The 23138-nt window shown below is 39.2% G+C and overlaps 2 protein-coding genes across 4 annotated transcripts in view; both read right to left on the bottom strand.

Moving 5' to 3' along the window:
- tafa4b (TAFA chemokine like family member 4b) overlaps positions 1–10497 on the bottom strand; it is a 159311-nt gene extending 148814 nt beyond the window's left edge. Inside the window, exon 1 of the mRNA XM_061923810.2 lies at positions 10142–10497. The gene's annotated coding sequence lies outside the window, so the exon portion shown is untranslated. The remainder of the gene's footprint in view (positions 1–10141) is intronic.
- A 4995-nt stretch (positions 10498–15492) lies between these two features.
- The window catches only part of eogt (EGF domain-specific O-linked N-acetylglucosamine (GlcNAc) transferase), a 38798-nt gene continuing 31152 nt past the window's right edge, over positions 15493–23138 (bottom strand). For all 3 annotated transcript variants that reach the window (XM_061923806.2, XM_061923807.2, XM_061923808.2), the window contains 3 exons: positions 23077–23138; positions 22621–22723; positions 15493–19411 (listed from right to left, as the gene is read on the bottom strand). The exon at positions 23077–23138 is cut by the window's right edge and continues 58 nt beyond it. In XM_061923806.2, the coding sequence (XP_061779790.2) occupies positions 19265–19411; positions 22621–22723; positions 23077–23138 (312 nt within the window). In that variant the 3' untranslated portion in view covers positions 15493–19264. The remainder of the gene's footprint in view (positions 19412–22620; positions 22724–23076) is intronic.

The following is a 23138-nucleotide window of genomic DNA, read 5'->3' as shown; positions in this document are numbered from 1 at the left end:
AAATGAAAAATATGAGCATGTACAATACTCAATACTTGGTTGGAGCTCCTTTTGCCTCAATTACTGCGTTAATGCGGCGTGGCATGGAGTCGATGAGTTTCTGGCACTGCTCAGGTGTTATGAGAGCCCAGGTTGCTCTGATAGTGGCCTTCAACTCTTCTGCGTTTTTGGGTCTGGCATTCTGCATCTTCCTTTTCACAATACCCCACAGATTTTCTATGGGGCTAAGGTCAGGGGAGTTGGCGGGCCAATTTAGAACAGAAATACCATGGTCCGTAAACCAGGCACGGGTAGATTTTGCGCTGTGTGCAGGCGCCAAGTCCTGTTGGAACTTGAAATCTCCATCTCCATAGAGCAGGTCAGCAGCAGGAAGCATGAAGTGCTCTAAAACTTGCTGGTAGACGGCTGCGTTGACCCTGGATCTCAGGAAACAGAGTGGACCGACACCAGCAGATGACATGGCACCCCAAACCATCACTGATGGTGGAAACTTTACACTAGACTTCAGGCAACGTGGATCCTGTGCCTCTCCTGTCTTCCTCCAGACTCTGGGACCTCGATTTCCAAAGGAAATGCAAAATTTGCATGGTTGGGTGATGGTTTGGGGTGCCATGTCATCTGCTGGTGTCGGTCCACTCTGTTTCCTGAGATCCAGGGTCAACGCAGCCGTCTACCAGCAAGTTTTAGAGCACTTCATGCTTCCTGCTGCTGACCTGCTCTATGGAGATGGAGATTTCAAGTTCCAACAGGACTTGGCGCCTGCACACAGCGCAAAATCTACCCGTGCCTGGTTTACGGACCATGGTATTTCTGTTCTAAATTGGCCCGCCAACTCCCCTGACCTTAGCCCCATAGAAAATCTGTGGGGTATTGTGAAAAGGAAGATGCAGAATGCCAGACCCAAAAACGCAGAAGAGTTGAAGGCCACTATCAGAGCAACCTGGGCTCTCATAACACCTGAGCAGTGCCAGAAACTCATCGACTCCATGCCACGCCGCATTAACGCAGTAATTGAGGCAAAAGGAGCTCCAACCAAGTATTGAGTATTGTACATGTTCATATTTTTCATTTTCATACTTTTCAGTTGGCCAACATTTCTAAAAATCCCTTTTTTGTATTAGCCTTAAGTAATATTCTAATTTTGTGACACACGGAATTTTGGATTTTCATTTGTTGCCACTTCAAATCATCAAAATTAAATGAAATAAACATTTGAATGCATCAGTCTGTGTGCAATGAATAAATATAATGTACAAGTTACACCTTTGGAATGCAATTACTGAAATAAATCAAGTTTTTCAAAATATTCTAATTTACTGGCTTTTACCTGTATATACACATTATTTGGAGGCCCTGCCTGGAAAGAAAATTATGTTTGCCTTGGTGCCCTAAAATATGAGCCCTACTTTAAGGTAACACTTGCCTTGACCTTAAAAAGTTAATATTCGAGGCCTGAACAGTAACACTGTGTTGGAATCTTTGGCATACCACTAGGTGTAGCCTGTGTACACATACCACATACCAATAGGTGTAGCCTGTGTACACGTACCACAGTTTGAGAATCCCTGCTCTTCAAGACTGACTTAATTCCATTGCAAGAACTCTCAATAAAACACATAACCATCTGTTATACCAACAAAGAATGATGTGGTCATTACTGCTGAGCTTTGACCTTTTTCTTCCCCCAGGGTCACAACCTCTGGTCTAATTGTGGCTTTTTTTTTGGCCCAGATGGAAAACCTATCCGTGCCGCACAAATCATTGATTTCATATCGCGTGTTTGACTATTAGTGCCATGCCCGCGCCCGCGGACGTCGCTGCTGAGCGAGGTCAGTTCACGCGCTACCACTCAACACGCTGGAGAGGAGAATCACTTTTTGGGGGTAGGGGCCGAGGGGTGCGGTCATTAACAACAGTGACCATGTCTCCATCCTTCATACAAGAATGGCTCTCCTCTTTTTATTTATTCCCTCCATCTCCTCTCTGTCAGGACAGGATGTAACCATTCATCAACGCCAGTGTGCTCACGCCAGTGTGTGAGTGGCGCTGAGCTCTAATCTGCGGCGTTGCTGTCCCCCTCACCGGCATGCTTATTCATCATATCCCCCACGACACTTTTTTACAAGCACATATCATCACTTGTGCACTCCCAAACACGCACGGTGGGAACAGATTGTGCGGAGATCATCCATGTCACAAATGCCTCTTGCAAGTATGATTTGTGTCTCTCCGGCTCATTTCTCTCACCTCCCGCGCCCTTTTCCTCTTCCTTGCTGCCGCTGCCGCGCTGGGCCGTGTCCTCATGCACGAGCACAGATGCACACAATGCATGTCCACTCATTCCCAGGCAGTCATCCTGAAAGCCCTCACTTGGGGTCGTGGATAAGGAGGCTGGTTAGACATGGAGCACCCAAAGGCTCTTTGAGGACACAGCCTATTGCTGGGGTACGTGACAAGAAGCTGTACCCGGAGGTAAATTTTTTTTAAGAAAGTTCTCTAAAAAGTACAATATTGGTCTTTAAAAGGCCAGAAGTATATTTGTATACCACCAAAAAGGGTACAAGGTGATAAAAAGTACACATTTGTACCATTTCAACTAGAGATGTCCGATAATGGCTTTTTTGCCGATATTGTCCAACTCTTAATTACCGATTCCGATATCAACTGATACCGATATATACAGTTGTGGAATTAGCACATTATTATGTCTAATTTTGTTGTGATGCCCCGCTGGATGCATTAAACAATGTAACAAGGTTTTCCAAAATAAATCAACTTAAGTTATGGAAAAAAAAGGCCAACATGGCACTGCCATATTTATTATTGAAGTCACAAAGTGCATTATTTTTTTTAACATGCCTCAAAACAGCAGTTTGGAATCTGGGACATGCTCTCCCTGAGTGGGGGGTGTAACGGGGGGTGTATATTGTAGCGTCCCGGAAGAGTTAGTGCTGCAAGGGGTTCTGGGTATTTGTTCTGTTGTGTTTATGTTGTGTTACGGTGTGGATGTTCTCCCGAAATGTGTTTGTCATTCTTGTTTGGTGTGGGTTCACAGTGTGGCGCATATTTGTAACAGTGTTAAAGTTGTTTATATGGCCAGCCTCAGTGTGACCAAGTATGCCTTGCATTCACTTGTGTGTGTGTGAAAAGCCGTTGATATTATGTGATTGGGCCGGGACGCAAAGGCAGTGCCTTTAAGGTTTATTGCTGCTCTGTACTTCTCCCTACGTCCGTGTACCACTCCGTACAGCGGTGTATAAAATTTCGGATATTACATTTTAAAGCATTTATCGGCCAATAATATCGGCAGTCCGATATTATCGGACATCTCTAATTTCAACGGTACCCTAAAACAGTATTTCTTAACCATAGGGTTAAGCAGGGATGTCAAACTGGTTTTCATTGAGGGCCACATCGCAGTTATGGCTGCCATCAGAGGGCCGCTTGGAACAACGAATAATGTATGAATTTGCCTCTGGATTGCATTATTAATTATATATATATTTTTAAGTAGACTGTCGATTTTACAGTAAAAACTTTACATTTACAAAATTTTACTGTAAAATATAGTGTTTTTTCGGGTTTTTTTACAACATTTTGGCGGGGGAGTTACGGAAAAAGCTGGCAGCTTAGTTGCCACATTTTTTGTGTTCAATTTACATTGATTTTTACAACATTATCATGCTAATGGAAAAACAGTACAAGTTCTTTTTTTTATTCTGGCAACCGAGCTGCCAGTTTTTCCACCGTAAAAACAAATGTACCATTTTTCCATTTACAGTAATACACCGTTAAAAACAACAACCGTCGATTTTACAGTCAAAAACTGGCAGCTCAGTGAACAGAATTTTAACGCAAAAAAACAGTAGTAGTTAAAGTAATTAAACTTAATATGAAAACTCCTCGTAGGTTGCTTATTGAAATAGAACTTGTGCCGTCGTATCGGGGGCCACATTGAAGGTGTTTGGACACTGCTGCTTTATAACTTCTTCCTATAATGTATATTTACATTAAAAATGTGTTTAACTCATAGATCAGGGGCCCCACATGGTTTGCCTCCGAGGGCCAAAAAGAAAATGTGCCATTGGGCTGCGGGCAATTTTAGCAAACAGCAGCATCATAAGGGTGGAGTTTAAGCGATACCGCCATATATGAGGTAGTGGAGTTCGACACATTTTATAGATGGCAACGAGTTCGCCTTGTGGACATCAATGATTGTGTGAGCTTGAAAGAGGTCAGTATGAATATGTATGAAATTTGAAAAGTCGCCTAAATGAAACGAAATAGACAGTACCTTTTAATAGTAGTATTTTAAATAGAGCATATTAATATGGTATAATTATAGTTATATTTACGATTACAGTCTGACAGTGGTAAATTGAGTTCTGTGAAGCAGGAATTATCGATCATAAATCAAATATTTTCATAGATAAAGCATAAAAAAGCTGTAAATGACGGTGTACATTTTTTATTCTGAGAAGAACTCTACATGTTTTTTTTAGTGGTCAATGCTTGTGCTAGTATTGATATTTGTTAGTTCATTTAGACATTTTTCAGGCTTGAAAATGCTTGCTTTCAGTTCTTAGAAGCGCGACGTGACGAGGGACGACTGTGTTAATGAACATCTTTTTAATAGCCATCATCTCTATTCCATTAAATTTTGTTTATCGTTTTTAACATGATCTTGTTTTATTTTCAATGTATCCTTCAATATTTGACTTACTCTGGTGTATTGAGATTTTATTCTCGTTAATTAGGGCTTTCAGCTAGGGATGATGTTCGAAACCGGTTCTCCCGGTTGTTCGATAAGAAAAGAACCGATTCCAGGGACTCGAATCCCTTTTTGAGAACCGGTTCCCGTTATCGAGGCCACTATAGTAAAGAAAAAGAGTTGGTTCTTTATTCGAATCCCCGGGAACGAATCCCGTCCCACAGGAAATGCACTGTGGGACATCAAAGGAAATGACGTAGCATTTTATTTAATTATGATTGTTTTTGTAATGTTTTTTATTTTATTTTGAAATATGATTCTATATTTTTATTTTTGCCTTCTGTTAATTTTCTATAAAGCACTTTGAATTGCCTTGTGTACAAATTGTGCTCTCTAAATAAACGTGCCTTACCTATTTTTTGTATACTTTTAGCTTTCTTGCACTATTATTATTTTATACATTTTCAATGTCTGTATTCTTATATTTTAATGTTTTATTCAGCTGTAAAGTTTATAAGCATTTTTGCACCGTAAAAGGAGCTGCTTCAATGTCATTGTACATGTTTATGGTGACAATAAATGGCATTATATTATTTTACTTTGTATTCTATTGGAAATTATATATTAACTAGATCAGGGGTGTCCAAACATTTTGACTGGGGCGGCCGCATTGGGCTTAAAAATTTGGCCGGGGGCCGAAAGGCAACTGCATGCAAAGTAACCATATATATATATATATATATATATATATATATATATATATATATATATATATATATATATATATATATATATATATATATATATATATATATACATATATATATATATATATAATCAATCAGAAATATCAAGCAGCTCAATGTCAAACATGGATAAGTGTGGAGAGAATGTTTTGCATTTTTCCCACCATGCCTTGCAATGGATTTAAATGGGTGTAATCTAGAATTTTTTAAATAACATCCACAAAGTCCAGACAGGAGGTTGGGTTATGTGTGATTATGTGTGTTGACTTTTTTGTGCTGGTTGATGTTTTTTTCTCTGCACCATGACTAGGAAAGGTTGCTTAGATTGGGTCAAAGCAGTAAATGCTGTGTTTGTAGTATCTAGAATGTTCACATCATGGTCACTGTCCTAAGTTTATTACTTTATCCGCAAGATGACGACAGATTGCTACCTGTTAGACAACTGGATATTTAAATTTGATATAAAAACAACTTGCACAGCGAGGCTGGCTAACCATTGAACTCGGGCCGTGGTTTGGAGTTTTAAAACTAACAGCTGTTTGCTTTGTCACCTATTCAAAAAGTGATTCTCATTATACTGTGGTTTACTTTGAGTCGTGCTCTATCTATTGGTACGCCAAAAAATCAATCAAATATTCAAACACAGTGTTACTGTTCAAACTGTGTGGGATGTTACATTGGCCAAAATAATGAGATATACTTGTTAAATAAAACCTCTGCCGTGTTTTTAATGAATATTTAGGCCTGCTACGATACTGTATTTTAATGTTGGTAATTATAGTGGTACTTGGAGAGCCAAGTGTTTTTTGAGGTGGTACTTGGTAAAAAAAAAAAAAAAAAGTTTGCAAACCACTGGTTTGGCATATACAGGAATATGTACATTCAATTGCTTTTGGTACATTTAATGTTGTGTTTGTTGTCTTCTCCCTGCCTTCTCTATTGGTTTGTCAGTTTCTTTCCCCAGTCTTTTGTCCCCAACGAGGCACACCTGCTGCTAATCACTTCCCGGTAGCATTTAAGCACGTCTCCACCAGCTGGTCCCTGCCGGTTATTGTTCCTGAACTCCGCTCTGACATGTGCTACCTTGATTCTGCTTCCCTGGTATGTTGCCTTCGCATATTCCTGTAATATTGACCTCGTTGTGTTTTTGTTTTCCTAGCCACCTTGTTTTGAGAGGACTAGTTTTGCCACGCTGTGTGCGTCCGGGCCTTTGCTCCGCCAACCTCTGAAAGAGACTACTTTTGTTATATTTCCCATGGTGTGCACTTTTGCCCCATCACCCTTAGTTACCATTTTGGACTTATTAAATATTTTCATTTTTTATCGCATACCTTGCCTCCATTCTCTGTATCCCGGGGTCCACCCTTGAACTCAATCCTAACATTTAATGTGCAATTCAGGTTATGTCTACACTAAGCCGGATGACCCCTTAAATGAATAATTATTTAGCCTAAGCCCCGTTTCGGCCACACTAATTCATCGTTTAAGGTTCCCCTCCTTGGATATTTTTTTACATGGGTGAGTGTGCCGTCTATTTCTTGAATCTCCGGCTCTTAGCTTTGTATGGACTCATTGATCGTTTACAAACTGAGTTCGGACAGGAAGTGACGTCAGAAAGAACACGCCACAACCACCTTCATAATAAAGCGGTTTCATAACTCGGAGCTAACCATTGGAAATATGGAGGCGAGTCATCCAGACATGCCCGTGTTTCTCCTTCCGTCTGTACAGACGCTTGTGGAAATCACACATGAATACCTTGAGAGAAGAAAACGCGTGATTGCAGCTATTCCGAATACAACAAATCTCAGACGGCAAGAGAACTTTCGAATGTCCAGGTCAGCTGTGATTCTACTTACCGAAAAACTTTGTCCATTTGTCGAAGGAGAGACAACGAGAATGCGGGGTCCCGTGGATATGATAAAAAAAAAGTAGCGTGTGCTTTGTGTTACCTGGCCGTCGAGGGAAGACTACGGAAACGGCGAATGCTTTTGAACTGGCAAAGCAGACTGTATCAGTTATTGTCCGCCATGTATGTCGCGGACTCAACGTCTAGGTCCAGAGTCTATAAAGCCACCAAAAACTAATGGACAATGAAGGTGAAGGCAAAAGAGTGAGGAGTGTCCTGACCAGATATCTAGATCCCTAGACTGATTGATGTAAAATGTTCTTTATCACATTGTTTACTTCCACATGTCCATTAAAGATTTGATTAATTTATGATGGCTCAGGTGTGATTCACTACAATAGGGCCCCACAGCACACTGGATTCAAGTTAATTGAAATACCACAACACTGGATATTGTTCAGATAAGTTTAATTTAAGAACTTGCACACAAAGCAACACTGGAGGTGACTATGACATGCACATTTTCCGCGCATGCGTACTAGGTCGCGTTGCGCCGGCGGATGGACGGGGAGGGGGTCTTAAACGACCAATGTGTGTGGACAAGGATAAGGTTAGGTGGGATTTACCCTGGATAACCTTTGCCGGCTTAGTGTAGAAGGGGCCTCAGTCACCCCCCTACAATCTTTCATTTGAACCAAGCATAGTACTCTTTTAGGTACAAGGTGCTACCTTGATTTTTGGGAGTGTATTGAGGAGAGATACGGATGAGATGACTGTACTGTAGGGTCGTGGGGTTAAAAAGTGTTTGCCCAGAAAGTGTGTTGGAGAAAAGGCCATAAGCGCGTAAAAGGAGCCACATATAGGAGACTCCCATACAGGTGTGTGTGTGTGTGTGTGTGTGTGTGTGTGTATGTGCATAGGCGTCGATCCCGTGGGTGCTTCGGGGCCGAGCACCCACGGACAATGCCGAGCACTTTCAATCTTTAAAATAATTTCTGAAAAATCAATCTTGTTGTTGTTAACTCTGTGGAGAATTTGGTCCGATTTACATAATAATTAAGTCACAAATCATATACACTATAAATAACAAAGCCTAACCAAGATTACATTGTGCCCGATAATGAACAAACAGACTCAATAATCGTGACTTTAAACACACTGCACACAAGCGAATGAAGGGCATACTTACTCAACAGCCATACATGTCACACTAAGGGTGGGCGTATAAACAATGCCAACACTGTCATAAACATGTGCCATATAGTGAAACCACACTAAACAACAACGACAAACACATTTTGGAAGAATATTTGCACCGCAACACAACATAAACACTACAGAACAAATTCCCAGAATTCCCTGCAGCACCAACGCTTCCGGGACGCTACAATATAAACAAACGCCATTGGTGGATCTGCACCCAACATCCACTGTAATGATACCACGTACAATAGCGTATCTAGTCGATACTACTATGATTAGATCGATATTTTTTAACATTACAAAATCTTCTTTCGGTTTTTTTAATTTATATTATGTTTATAAACTCAGGAAATATGTCCCTAGACGTTGAATACTGTAACTACTTGATATCGGATTGATACCCAAATTTGTGGTATCATCCAAAACTAATGTAAAGTATCAAACAACAGAAGAATAAGTGATTATTACGTTTTAACAGAAGTGTAGATAGAACATGTTAAAAGAGAAAGTAAGCAGATATTAACAAGTAGATTAATAATTAATTTTCTACCACTTGTCCTTAATAATTTTGATATATGTTACTGCTTACGTCAAAAGCTAAATTAGGAGCCTTTGTTTGTTTACTTACTAATAAAAGACAAGTTGTCTTGTATGTTCACTATTTTATTTAAGGACAAACTTGCAATAAGAAACATCTTTAATGCACAGTAAGATTTTGTTTGTTAAAATAAAGTCAATAATGACATTTTCTGTGGTCCCCTTTATTTAGAAAAGTACCGAAGTACTTTTGGTACCTGTGCCAAAATATTTGTATCGGGACAGCACTAATACTCACACACACCAAGCACCTACTGGCAGAAATGTAGATCGGCGCCTATGTGTGTGTGTGTGTGTGTGTGTGTGTGTGTGTGTGTGTGTGTGTGTGTGTGTGTGTGTGTGTGTGTGTGTGTGTGTGTGTGTGTGTGTGTGTGTGTGTGTGTGTTTGACAGGGTTAAGAAGAGTAATCTCCCCAGGATTAAGAGTGCTGCTCCCGTGTTAATGTGACTGTCAATGAGAATTAGGTCCCCAGACCGATCCTCTCCCCCTCAACAGCACCACTAATGACAATGCTCTCTGTGCAGTGTTCGGGCAGACAATGGAGAGAATAATTACACACTCTCAATACTGTACACATTGTGAGCAGCAGGACAGCAGAGATAGAAAGAAGGCTCACAATTAAACAGAGATTACTGCGCACATTGAGAGAGAGAGGGAGAGAGAGAGAGAGAGTTCGTCCAATAGAATGTGACCTTACATTCTTCAACACGCCTTCATTCCAACAGCTACCTAATCATCATCATCCTCAGTAGCGATCCATGCAGAATAGAAGAGCGCCGATAGTTCTTTATTTAAGACGGTGCCAGTATCGTCTGCAGCAAAGCACCGATACGCACACACTCTGTCGGTTCAATCGATGCCACCGGTGCGCCTTTACGCACGGAGGTGGTACAGTGTAATGGATCAGGGACATGTTGGGCTAGAATTTGGGTTTTTGTTGCAATACTTAATAAGATACATAAACGGATCGGTCAGTTTGGAAGTCACTTAATTAAAAAAAAAAAAAAAAAAAAAAAAGTATCGTATTCAACTTACCCGGAATTTATGAAGTCGATGCCATGACTGCGGGTGGTAATTATCCAGGAGGGTCACTTTCTGCGATATGATCTCCTCACGATCCCCGATTCTCTTTTTTTGGTCCTGAAGATGACGAACAGACTTGACTCCTTGCAATCTGCTCCAAAAAAAAAAAAAAAAAAAGAAAGAAAGAAGGAAAAAGCCTTAAAAAAAAAAAAAAAGGTGCGTAATTCCAAGCTAAAAGAAGGTGATGTATTTAGGGTGAACTCTTCACACAAGTTTGAGTCCCGTTAGTGACCGACGAGAGCGCGGTGCCGGTACAGTGGCGCAGTGGTGACACTGGCGCCCGCGTCCGCGTCGTCGCTCCCGCCCGAGCATGCGAGGAGGGATCGATTGGTCATAAGAAGAAGTGAGAGGCGAGCTGCGCGTCTTTCCCCATTCGGAACACGTCCAACAGTGCCCGCCCAGTTCACCCGAAGAACGCCGCCTTCCCTCCCCTCCCCGGCCCCCTCACCCACACGCCCCCCCTTTTTTTTTTTGACACTGATGTCATGAAGTGTGCAAGAAAGCCTTACAATGTTGGGCGAGAGACGGTTGACGACTATAGAAGTCAGGGCTGTACTGAAAAAATCTAAACGATACGGGGGATCTATTTTGATTTTTTTGGGGGGGTAACACTTTAGTATGGGGAACACATATTCAGCATTAATTAGTTGCTTATTAACATGCAAATTAGTAACATATTGGCTCCTAATTAGTTATTATTAAGTACTATTAATGCCTTATTCTGCATGGCCTTATTATACAACCATCCATTTTCTACCGCTTATTAAGAGTCTTCCCTCAATAACTTCAGAATTATTATTAACTAGGGATGTCCGATAATGGCTTTTTGCCGATATCCGATATTCCGATATTGGCCAACTCTTAATTACCGATACCGATATCAACCGATGTATACAGTCGTGGAATTAACACATTATTATGCCTAATTTGGACAACCAGGTATGGTGAAGATAAGCTCCTTTTTAAAAATAATAATAAATAAAATAAGATAAATAAATTTAAAAAAAATTCTTGAATAAAAAAGAAAGTAAAACAATATAAAAACAGTTACATAGAAACTAGTAATTAATGAAAATTAGTAAAATTAACTGTTAAAGGTTAGTACTATTAGTGGACAATCATGTGTGCTTACGGACTGTATCCCTTGCAGACTGTATTGATATATATTGATATATAATGTAGGAACCAGAATATTAATAACAGAAAGAAACAACCCTTTTGTGTGAATGAGTGTGAATGAGTGTAAATGGGTTAGGGAGGTTTTTTTGGGTTGGTGCACTAATTGTAAGTGTATCTTGTGTTTTTTATGTTGATTTAATTAAAAAAAACAAAAAACAAAAAAAAACTATACCGATAATAAAAAAAACGATACCGATAATTTCCGGTATTACATTTTAAAGCATTTATCGGCCGATGATATCTCTATTTTTAACCCTAACCCTAACCCTTATATGTTCCCATAGTGTCCAAATAACTCTAAATCAAGTCTTTGTGACTTAGAATATGTTCCCCATACTAAAGTGTTAACTTTTTTTTTTTTTAATATTTCTTTAATTTTGTAAAAAGGCTAAACTCAAAAAAAGATTTATAAAGAGCCAATTCACACATAATACTTATACACATGCAAGTGTTCTAATTAAACCACCAATGGGCAAGTTAATGGCGACGAAGGCAAGGAAAACCTCAAACAGGCTTTAAAAAAAGTGTATACTGTATGAAGTTTAAGTACCACTAATAGTCTCACACACACTAGGTGTGGTGAAATGACCCGTCCCCTTGTTCCACCCCCTGGAAGGTGAGGGGAGCAGTGAGCAACAGCGGTGGCCGCACTCGGGAATCATTTTGGTGATTTAACACCCCAATTCCAACCCTTGATGCCGAGGTAATGGGTCCCATTTTTATAGTCTATGGTATGACTCGACCTACCGATCTCAGGGCGGACACTCTAACCACAAGGCCACTGAGCAGGTATACACAGCATGTATACAGTAGCAGCTGTGTTTTGTTAGTCATTCTTTCCGAATATCATCCTATTTGGACACCTAAAAAAGAATGAAGAAAAAAAAGCATATTTTATAGTTTTACATGCAGAAAACAATGTGAAATACAAAACATGTGAAATGGACAACTTTTACCTGTATTGAAGACTCCCGTTGCACTGTAAAAACAAGACTTAGTAGATTTTACATTAACAGACCGGTAACTCAGTCGTCATACTTTTACTGTAATAAACCAAGGTTCCATTTACAGTAATGCGCTGTAAAAACGACTAGATTTCAAGGTGAAAACCTGCCAAAATTTTACTGTAAAAAATAACAGTGGTACTGATTTTTATCTACAGTTATAGACTGTAAAAGAAATAAAGAAAAAGAAGAAGAAAAAAAGTCAGCTCAGTCAAAAAACAATGGTTGAAAACTAGCAGCTCAGTCACCAGAAAAAAAAATACAGTAATGCACGGTAAAAACAACAGCTGTAGATTTTACGGTTAAAGAAAAACAAACTATCAGCTCAGTCGCCACAATTTTACCGCAAAAAAAAACAAAACAGCGGCCGTTTTTCAATTTACAGAACTTCCGTGTAAAAAAAAAACGCACATATATTTTACTGCAAAAACCGGAAGTCAAAAGACGTGGTAGTTTTTCAAACAACTACAATTGATTTTCCAGTAAAAAAATAAAATAAAATAGAAAAGACAGATTAGTTGCCAGAATTTAACGGTAAAAATGACAAATGGTACTGTTTTTCAATTCACAGTAATCCTGTGTAAAAACCACCATAAATATTGTGGTCAGACAGTGGAAATTTTACAGTAAAATCTACATTTTTATTTTTGTTGTGTGGCGGCGAGAAGTGGAGTTATTTCTTAACTTCACTCTTCTTTACCAACGTGCTGGCACTCACAACGTTATTTGGCCCCATGGTGGCTTATTTTGCGGTCGATAAAAAAACAAAACCCTGACTGATTCACTCGTGAGTGGGATTCTTGGTATCTGCAAAATGACACGCGAGATAACGGACTAGTTTGTTACGCGGGCAAAACTTTTTGTCCAAAAAAAAGTTATTAATGCAAACATTCTAACTTAATTTCATAGCATTGTGCCTTTTAGGTCTACTTTTTTTTTTTTTTTTTTGGCTGGGGTTTGGCCAATACGCAACGGGCCATGGGCCAAAAATGGCCCCCGAGCCGCAGTTTGGACATTTCCCCTTGTAAAGATCACCAACTGGAGGTATTTGGACTGCGAGCGGGTGTGCTAAAGTTGTGACCGAAGGGACACTCGCTGTCTTTACTCCCACCTCACTTCCTTCCACACTATCGATCATTCTGCGTGATATCAATACCGTGATGTGAACACGGAGGGTGTAAGTGTAAACCACCGCACCCACACCCCCTTCAACAGGATTTAATGATGGCCGCCTCTCCATTACAGCACAGAGAGAGACTTGCTCGAACAATTATCCCATCCCCGGGAATATTCTAGCGTGTTGATGGCGATTGATTGCAGGGCGCTGTATTTGCAGCCGTTAAGACTGAGCGGCGGTCGATGTGTGCTAACGACCTCAGGTGATGAGTATCCAATCTCATGCATTTATTCTTATGTGTGCTAAAAAAAAAAAATGTAACGGATAGCCTTAAAGCGACGATAATGAATCCCAATTGTATAAAGCTGCGACATCATGCATGCACTTTGACCTGTGTGTGTAGAGTCCGATTAAAAAGACATAATAGTGCAGTTCTATTAGGTCTTGCAGGACTGGGGACACACGCCAATGAATTGTGCTTCAGCACCACGGACAGTGACAGATTGTGCTGTCATTGTGCCTTTCTCCTTCTCGGTGCTTTCTTGTCAAACAGTCAAATCTAGGACAGAGACAAAAGAATTACAACTGAAAAACTTTCGGAGAAAAAAAAAAATATAATAACTTTAACAAAAAATAAATAAAAAAAGTGGCGTTATACTGCAGTGATCACGTGGAAATGGGGCAGATAATAGAAGCAAGAGCCCACACAGCACTTATCATTATTTCCTAAGAAGGGCCAGAAAGTATTAAGAGGAAACCGCGTTATGCAACCACTTTGCTCAACAACACAATGTGAAATTTAATTTACATCGCCCATTTTTGTCCCGTTTAAAAAGCTGCCAACTGGCGCATTAGTTTGCACTTTGCATGTTTCTCGATAAGGAGGTTCAGGTAGAAAATATGTTAGGCTTTACATTACTGCTGTCGAATGATTATCTTTTTTTTTTTTTATCATATAAATCTCACTTTTGAGTTTGGATCGTGATTATTTACTCGCTTGCATAATTTAAATGAACTTTAAAAAAGACAAATGCAATTTTATTGTCAGCATGTCATACAGGAATGTGTTACTTGAACGCATTTCATTTATTTTGGCGTACGCATTGACCCATGCCGCCTTTCAGGTAACCATCCACCATTAAGGTAAAGGAGCATATGCGGTCAAAATAAATTGTGTGATTAATCTACGTATTCACAGGATCAATGCAATATTTTTTTGTGATTAATCACATGAGTTAACTTATTTTTGACAGCCCTACTTTATATACATGTTATAAATGTAACTAAAGAACACACAATCACTCACACAAATGTTTTTTGTTGTCTTTTGTCCAATATGTAAATGGTCATTAACCTATTTTGAGGGATGAAAATTAATGGAATCCTCGTTTTTGACAAGCTGACACAAGACCCAACAAAAACCCGTTAAAACCGAACACATTCAGTGAGTTAAGATGCTCGTTATTGATTTCAAGCCGTCGCAAAGGTTAATGAGGGTTCCTTGCTTCTGATTCCTACCCTGAATGGTGATCCTTCATTCTTCACTAGGTCACAAGCTGTAACCTGAGCTAGGCCATAAATAAAGAGGCTTGCTGTCTGTAGGTTCATGTGTGGGCTTGTACTGCCCCCATGTGGCTAACAGACATCACCGCAACATCAGGGAGCTTTTTTTTTTTTTTGAGGTCACTCAGATTTATTGTGGTGACAGTAAAAACTGAACCAGTGCCCTTTTGCACAAACTCCTTCTCTTCCTTAAAGCCGAACCCACTAAAATAATGAAAGGGGCAAAAAGATGTCTGGCATCAGCAGAAACTGGCATGAGATAAAAAAGTTCCGTTTTTTTTTTCCCTCCTCGCTCGCTGCAAGGTCAGACTTCAAGAAGATGACCGATTTAATGAAAGAGGGATTTTTAATCTTTGATGTCTAATAATGCCGACACAGACAAAACAACATCAGTGTGTTTTGAAACTTTTTTATTGAAAATTTTACACGTTCCCCCCCCCCAAAAAAAATGGTTCCTATGCCGTGGTGATGAATACGATATGAAGATGGTGAGAAAGTAACACATATAGTGTGCTATTTCAATATCAATGAGCTCATCTAAATAAAAGCTGTGAATAAAATACTGACAGCAAAATTACAAAATTACTTTACATAAAATCAGGGCTTCAGAAAATTGGGGCCCTACTCCCATTACACATTTTTCACACTGTTTTTTAATACTTTACAATTTGATGCATATTTTGTATTTTTTTGTGAAAAATAACACATCCATCCATCCATCCATTTTCTACCGCGTGCCCGTTACAAAAAAACAAAAAAAAACATAAATGAGTAAACATTTCCTAGAACAAAAAACAAAAAAAAACATAAATTAGTCAAATTTCCTAGCACAACTCTAATTTTCCATTATATTATTAAGGGGGTACCCACATCTGCGGTGCCCTCCAAGGTTTCTCATTGTCCCACTGGGTTGAGTTTTTCCTTGCCCTGATGTGGGATATGAGGCAAGGATGTCGTTGTGGCTTGTGCAGCCCTTTGAGACACTCGTGATTTAGGGCTATATAAGTAAACATTGATTGATTGATTATTATTAGTGCTGGAGCAGGAAGGGGCTCAGGATGTGTTTGCTGTAAAAGTTCATATGAAGCGTTGTGTCATTTTTAAAATGTTCTTTTACTGCGCAAAAAGGGCTCCCCCATGGATCGCGGCCCCCTGCGCACAGAGCGTGATCAAGAACAATGATCTCACATGCAACTAATGAATGATAGTCCATACCTCCGGGATATTGCAGGGTTTTTTTGTGATGCCTGAATTCGCAGCAGCTTTTTTAGTGAATTGGTGCATAAGTTGTGATATTTTGATCTATAACATTGAATCAATTTGTAAACTCATAAATTTGTGTCGATGTTTTAAATGTTGTTTTTTTTATACACAGACCTCAAAAAGCAAAGGATTTCATCAAAAACTGGAAAACAAATAATGTAGGGCAGAGATTCTCAAACTGTGGTATGTGTACCAATACTGGTACGCGGGCTCTATGTCGATGTCATTCATTATTTAAACACAGTATTACTGTTCCAGTTGTGTCTAATGTTACAGTGGTCAAAAATATTAAATATATTTGTGCAATAAACCTTCTGCCTTGTTTTTGATGAATACTTTGGCCTACTACTCTACTGTATTGGTCATTATGGTGGTACTTGGAGAGCCAAGTGTTTTCTGAGATGGTACTTGGTGACAAAACGTTTGAGAACCACTGCGTTTGAATTACTCTATGTGGACAAAAAAGTCCATCCATCTATCCATTTTCTACCGCTTGTCCCTTTTGGGGTGGCGGGGGGTGCTGGAGCCTATCTCAGCTGCATTCGGGCGAAAGGTGGGGTACACCATGGACAAGTCGCCACCTCATCACAGGGACAAAAAAGTCATAAAACAAAAACCCAACAAACTTGTGTTGGGAGTTTATTTGAGAGAGAAGCACTTTCTCTCGCTGGTCTACTTCAGGTGTCAGGGGCAACCGTGGCTAAACAGGGCCCCATCCATCCATCCATCCATTTTCTACCGCTTATTCCCTTATGGGGTCGCGGGGGGCGCTGGAGCCTATCTCAGCTACAATCGGGCGGAAGGCGGGGTACACCCTGGACAAGTCGCCACCTCATCGCAGGGCCAACACAGATAGACAGACAACATTCACACTCACATCCACACACTAGGGCCAATTTAGTGTTGCCGAATCAGAATTTTATTTTTAGATCCCCGACCCAGTTTGATCACAAAACATAGACTTTTTTTTTGTTTGTTTTAATCAATTTAATTCAAAGCAAATTTTGTACTAAAACAAATTCATAGGAAATAAATTGTTAAAAAAAATTTTTTGTGCACAATAACGAAGAGTAGGCCAATATGGAAATGTGTCATCTTCTTTCCAGTGCTTCCATACTTTTATTTCTATTTTTATCCATGTTTCTGTTTTATCTAGTGTTTTTCATGTTTTCGTTTCTATTTTAATTTTCTATTATATATTGTAACTTTCTATTTTTTTTAATTTATTTATTTTTTTTAATTTTATATACTTTGTAGCACTTTGAGATTATAACAAATGTAAAGTGCGTTACAAATATAATTCATTATTATTATTATTATTACTACAGAGTAGGAAGGGCCTAAGAATACGTTTGCGGAAAAATTTCAAATGAAGCGCCGTCATTTAATAATTGACATTATACATGCGCTTGTTCACGCAAAACGGCGGCCCCCATGCAGGGCCGCCCCTGGCCAAATTGGGGTCTTAAGCAGAATTTTATTTTGAGAGCCTATTACATTACAAAAAATAATCAAATGTTTTTATTTCTGTGAAATTATATTCATACTTTTTTAATCAAACTTGAATTGATTTGATGCATGTTTTGTACTAAAACAAATTCATGAGAAATAAAAAATAATATGTATTTTTTTGGTGCAAAATAACACATGTAGCTTACATTTGTATATATTCCTGTCACACCCGTAGCCAGGATTAGATTTGAATACGACTGTTTACAAGCCCAGCACTAAAAGTGTGCGCCACGGGGGACAATGCTGAAATTTGTCATATTGTTTGCGGTGACGGAGCAGGAATATGTTTGCAGCCCTGTTATTTATCCATTGACATTCTACATGTGCTCATTCACGCAAAACATGGAGGACCCCTGGCTAAAGTGGGGCCCAAAGCAGTATTTTATTTTGAGCTACCGCTTTACAAACATTTTCCCACTTTTTAATTTGTGTGAAACCATTTTTAAACTTTTTGAATCAAACTTAAATTTAATTTGATTTGTTTTAAAACAAATATTTGGTAAATAAGTTGTTCAATATATATATATACTTTTTTTTTTTTTTTTGTGCGAAATAAATGTAAATTAAAACATAACATAATTAAACCCACAACAAATGGCTACCAGCCCAGCACAAGCGCCATGAGGGACAATGTGAATGGCTAGGGAACTTTTAGTGACAGAGCAGGAAGGTGCTGGGAATATGTTGGCGGTAAAATTTCATATGAAGCGCTCTGTCATTCATTATTTGACATATTACATGCGTTTAACACGAAAAACGGAGACCCCCATGGACCACGCGGCCCTACGCTTATCTGTATGTGAAACATCACATGGACTATAAGCAAACCTCTATGACAAATAGTAATCATATCCACATACAACAAATAAATAGTACAAATACATTAAATAGGCCTTTTTGATACAGCTTAGCGCTGACTAAAAATAGCATGAGTGTTATAAGACAAAATATATACTTCAACAATCTTTTTGGTTTATACAGACGCACACTGACATAAAAATAATAATTAAAAATAAAAAGCAGCACACGTCTGGCAGAATTCCATCATATGACACTGATATGTTGTGGATGTACTCAGACGTAAATGTCAACAGCTCCGAGCAAGCTCAAGTCAAGGTGACACTAATCAAATGTGACGACAGGCCACATGTTACGGGACACCGGAACAGCTGCTAATTAGCTAACTTTATCGGTGTGGAATGACGCAGTGGAGGCGGCGGTAATGAAGAAGTACTTCTTGGAAATCTCCAGATGTGCCAATACGGATGTGTACAGCTTTCACTCATCACGACTCATCAATCCCGGGGGACAGGAAGCGACAAATTATTTGATATACCGCCGAGATCCAGACATGTTTGGTTGGATTTTTTTTTCAGAAATCTCAGTGCCAAAGTCAAAATGTCTCTTGATCCAGGCTAATTGCAAACTTTTTTTTTGTTATAGTTCGTCGCGCAGGATGTGACGCCGCCATTTGGGATGCCGCGTGACGTAATCTGCCGCCTGGAGCACGAAGCGCATGAACTCATCCACGTCGAAGGAGTAGTTGGTGAACTTGGGGTGGTCTCCGAGAGTTGGGTGGTGACCCTAAGGAAGATGATGGGGATCAAATGTAGGGTAGAAAATTCATTTAATCACTGGGAGTTTTTATGACATGCTTACCCTTTATGAATTGGAAATACAGTGGAACCTTGATTTACAAATAATAAATATAATAATAATTAGAGATGTCCGATAATGGCTTTTTTGCCGATATCCGATATTGCGATATTGTCCAACTCTTAATTTCCGATTGCGATATCAACCGATACCGATATATACAGTCGTGAAATTAACACATTATTATGCCTAATTTTGTTGTGATGCCCCGCTGGATGCATTAAACAATGTAACAAGGTTTCCAAAATAAATCAACTCAAGTTATGGAAAAAAATGCTATATTTAATATTGAAGTCACAAAGTGCTTTTTTTTTTAACATGCCTCAAAACAGCGGCTTGGAATTTGGGACATGCTCTCCCTGAGAGAGCATGAGGAAGTTGAGGTGGGCGGGGTTGGGGGCTCGGGGGTGCGGGGGGTTTGGGGTAAGGGGTAGCGGGGGGTGTATATTGTAGCGTCCCGGAAGAGTTAGTGCTGCAAGGGGTTCTGGGCATTTGTTCTGTTGTGTTTATGTTGTGTTACGGTGCGGATGTTCTCCCGAAATGTGTTTGTCATTCTTGTTTGGTGTGGGTTCACAGTGTGGCGCATATTTGTAACAGTGTTAAAGTTGTTTATATGGCCACCCTCAGTGTGACCTGTATGGCTGTTGACCAAGTATGCCTTGCAGTAACTTGTGTGTGTGAAAAGCCGTAGATATTATGTGACTGGGCCGGCACGCAAAGGCAGTGCCTTTAAGGTTAATTGGCGCTCTGTACTTCTCTCTACGTCCGTGTACCACTACGTACAGCGGCGTTTTAAAAAGTCATGAATTTAACTCTTTGAAACCGATACCGATAATTTCCGAACCAATACCGATAATTTCCGATATTACATTTTAAAGCATTTATCGGCCGATAAAATCGGGCTGACATCTCTAATAATAATGATAATAATAATAGTAAAAAAAAAATAGCAAATATACTGAGAATGTGTTTTATTGTTTGTGCTATCGCACCATCTTTTGAACGACTTCGCTTCCATTTAGTGCGTTCAACCAAAAGTAGAATGCCGTTCAGTCTTCTAGCCGTCCGTAGCGTTTCTACACGTATAAATTCTTCATTCTCCAGCAACGCTAGTAAGTTTTACAGTATACAGTCCCATGTGTGATGTTTGTAGTAGTGTTTTCATGCATATTTGTTCGTACTATCGTAATGTAATGAATCTAGTAAGCTACTGTCTTGTACAAGCATCTCTGCTTTATGCATAATGTAATGGTACATTGTCCTAATAAATAAATAAATAAATAAAAATAAATAGAGATGTCCGATAATGGCTTTTTTGCCGATATTCCGATATTGTCCAACTCTTAATTACAGATTCTGATATCAACCGATACTGATATATACACTTTGTTATTATATAGAAAGTTGATATATTACCCCCTTGTTATGATTGTTTGATATACACTACTGTACAGTGCTCTACATTGTGTTCAAAGTGAACAACAAATTTGCTTAAATATACACATTTTTCTATTTACGAACCCTGTTCAAGAACCAATTAAGTTTGTAAATCAAGGTTCCACTGTAATCTTCTGCATGCCAACAATATCTTACATACAAAATTATTAATACAAACGCGATACATGATAATGATAATATTAAGATATTGCGGTGATTTCATGTCTCTCAAGAAGATGAATTTTATTTCGTACAAACAAAACAAAAGCAAATTTTTGACAGTCATAGTGAATAAATGCATGTAGATTAATGGAAATAGTCTTAATTACAACAATTATGTGACATTTATATTGATTAATTTAAATTAATGTGACAATAATTGATTTATCTTGTATTGATTTTGGTTTAAGATAGATGTGCATGTCTTAGAGAATGAGTTACTTTTTGAAGGATTGCGCCACACAATAAACTGAGTACATCGATCATTGTATCTTAAAGGGGAACTGCAGCTTTTGGAATTTTGCCTATAATTCACAATCCTTATAAGAGACAAGACACGTATGTCTTTTTTTAATGCATTACAACTCGTAAATAAACACAAATAAAAGTCAGCTTACAATGGAGTCAATGGGAGCCATGGCTTCATCACGTCCATTGCGTTTATTCCGACAATAAAAACCTATCAGTAACCTTCTAAAAAGTATTTTCATCAAGCTTTTGCAACACACTTTAATATTAAAACATCTGAAAGACCACCTCATGAGAGCGTAAAATTGTTTTAGCAGTATTTGAGTTTTTTTAAATATGGGTGTTTCCATTACCAGTTTTTTATTGCGATATTTAGGTTTTGCACATTTCTAGAGTTATTGGAAACGCAGCTAGTGTTGTAGTTGAAGGAAAAAGCAAACATTGTGATGCGTTTGTGAAATCAATGCTCTGCTGTAGGGTTGTCCTGATATCAATATTTTGGTACCAGTACCAGTACCAACCTTAGTGCGTTTCAGTGTTATAGCTTCACCTTTTTCGTTAGTTTTTAAGCCAAAATGCGTCCACTCTCCCTGTCTACACACTGTGTCTGTCTGTAAATACTCCGTGATTGTGCGTTGCTGAACATGCTTCTCTGCTCGTAAAACCAGCAATGTCATGACGTGACGACGGCGCACTGTCATGCCCGTTAAAAAAAAAGAGAACCGGTGCTTTTTAGAAGCGGTATAGCACTGTTTATGATTCATTAGTATCGCGGTACTTTAATAGTACCAGTATACCGTACAAACCGACTCTGCTGTATGCTTAAAATGAGCAAAATACGTAAATATCACATGTTAATATAAATGTGCCTGTTACTATAGGCTCATTGAATATACATTTGTGTATTAATCGTTGATGGAAGTGTTTGGATGTTTTTTTAAGCGCTTTATGGCAGAATGGAGCGCCTCCCATAGGCTCCATTCTAAGTGGATTTTTGCTTGCATTTATTTACTAGTAAGAATAAATAAACAAAGGAAAACATTTGTGTGCTTGTCTTACATAAGGATTGTAAATGATGGGCAAAATTCCCAAAAAGTGCAGTTTCCCTTCAAGGATAACTATTGCGATACATGCGCATGGCCACACTCCAAATTCTGCTATTAGATTTATATGGAGATTCTGTGGGATGAACTGTGTTAAGAAGGAGGTAATGTTCATGGAGTTCTTCTTACCCTGTCCTGCGGGAACACCTTATCCATTTTCTGCCAAGTCACATAGCGAATGCCCCGCAGCCGAGCCAAATCTCGATAGCAGCTCTCATCTTCACAATTATACCTAAGAGGGACAGATGCACAACTTTTCTCTATTGCGGTCTTCGGCATGCCTCTCTTTCACTTCTATTTCCTAAATATTGTTTTTCAACTGTGACTGAATGCACATTGTTTTTGAACGGCTCCCTGTAATGCAGAACACTCCCATACACCCACTCAATCAGACTACCTCCCTGGGGGTAGCCAGGTGTGAGGAGTGTCTGCTTAATTGGACTTTATTTCACAGCCACACACATACACACACACACAACGAGTAGCTGAGAGCAGCATTGAGGAGTGCTTGCCAAGCCCATCGCTCAGCCTGTCCACCCCCATTGTAGTGCTGTCACCATCCCGGGAAAACATGATGTCACTTACAGCTCAAAGACCACAGCCCAGTCAGGCAAGAAGAGCAGGTGTGTGAGTCCTGCACCGTGCAT

This window comes from Nerophis lumbriciformis, linkage group LG28 (genome assembly GCF_033978685.3).
Source record: "Nerophis lumbriciformis linkage group LG28, RoL_Nlum_v2.1, whole genome shotgun sequence".
NCBI lineage: Eukaryota > Metazoa > Chordata > Actinopteri > Syngnathiformes > Syngnathidae > Nerophis > Nerophis lumbriciformis.
Note: the sequence above shows the minus strand (reverse complement) of the source record. Positions and strands in the feature narration are given on the sequence as shown.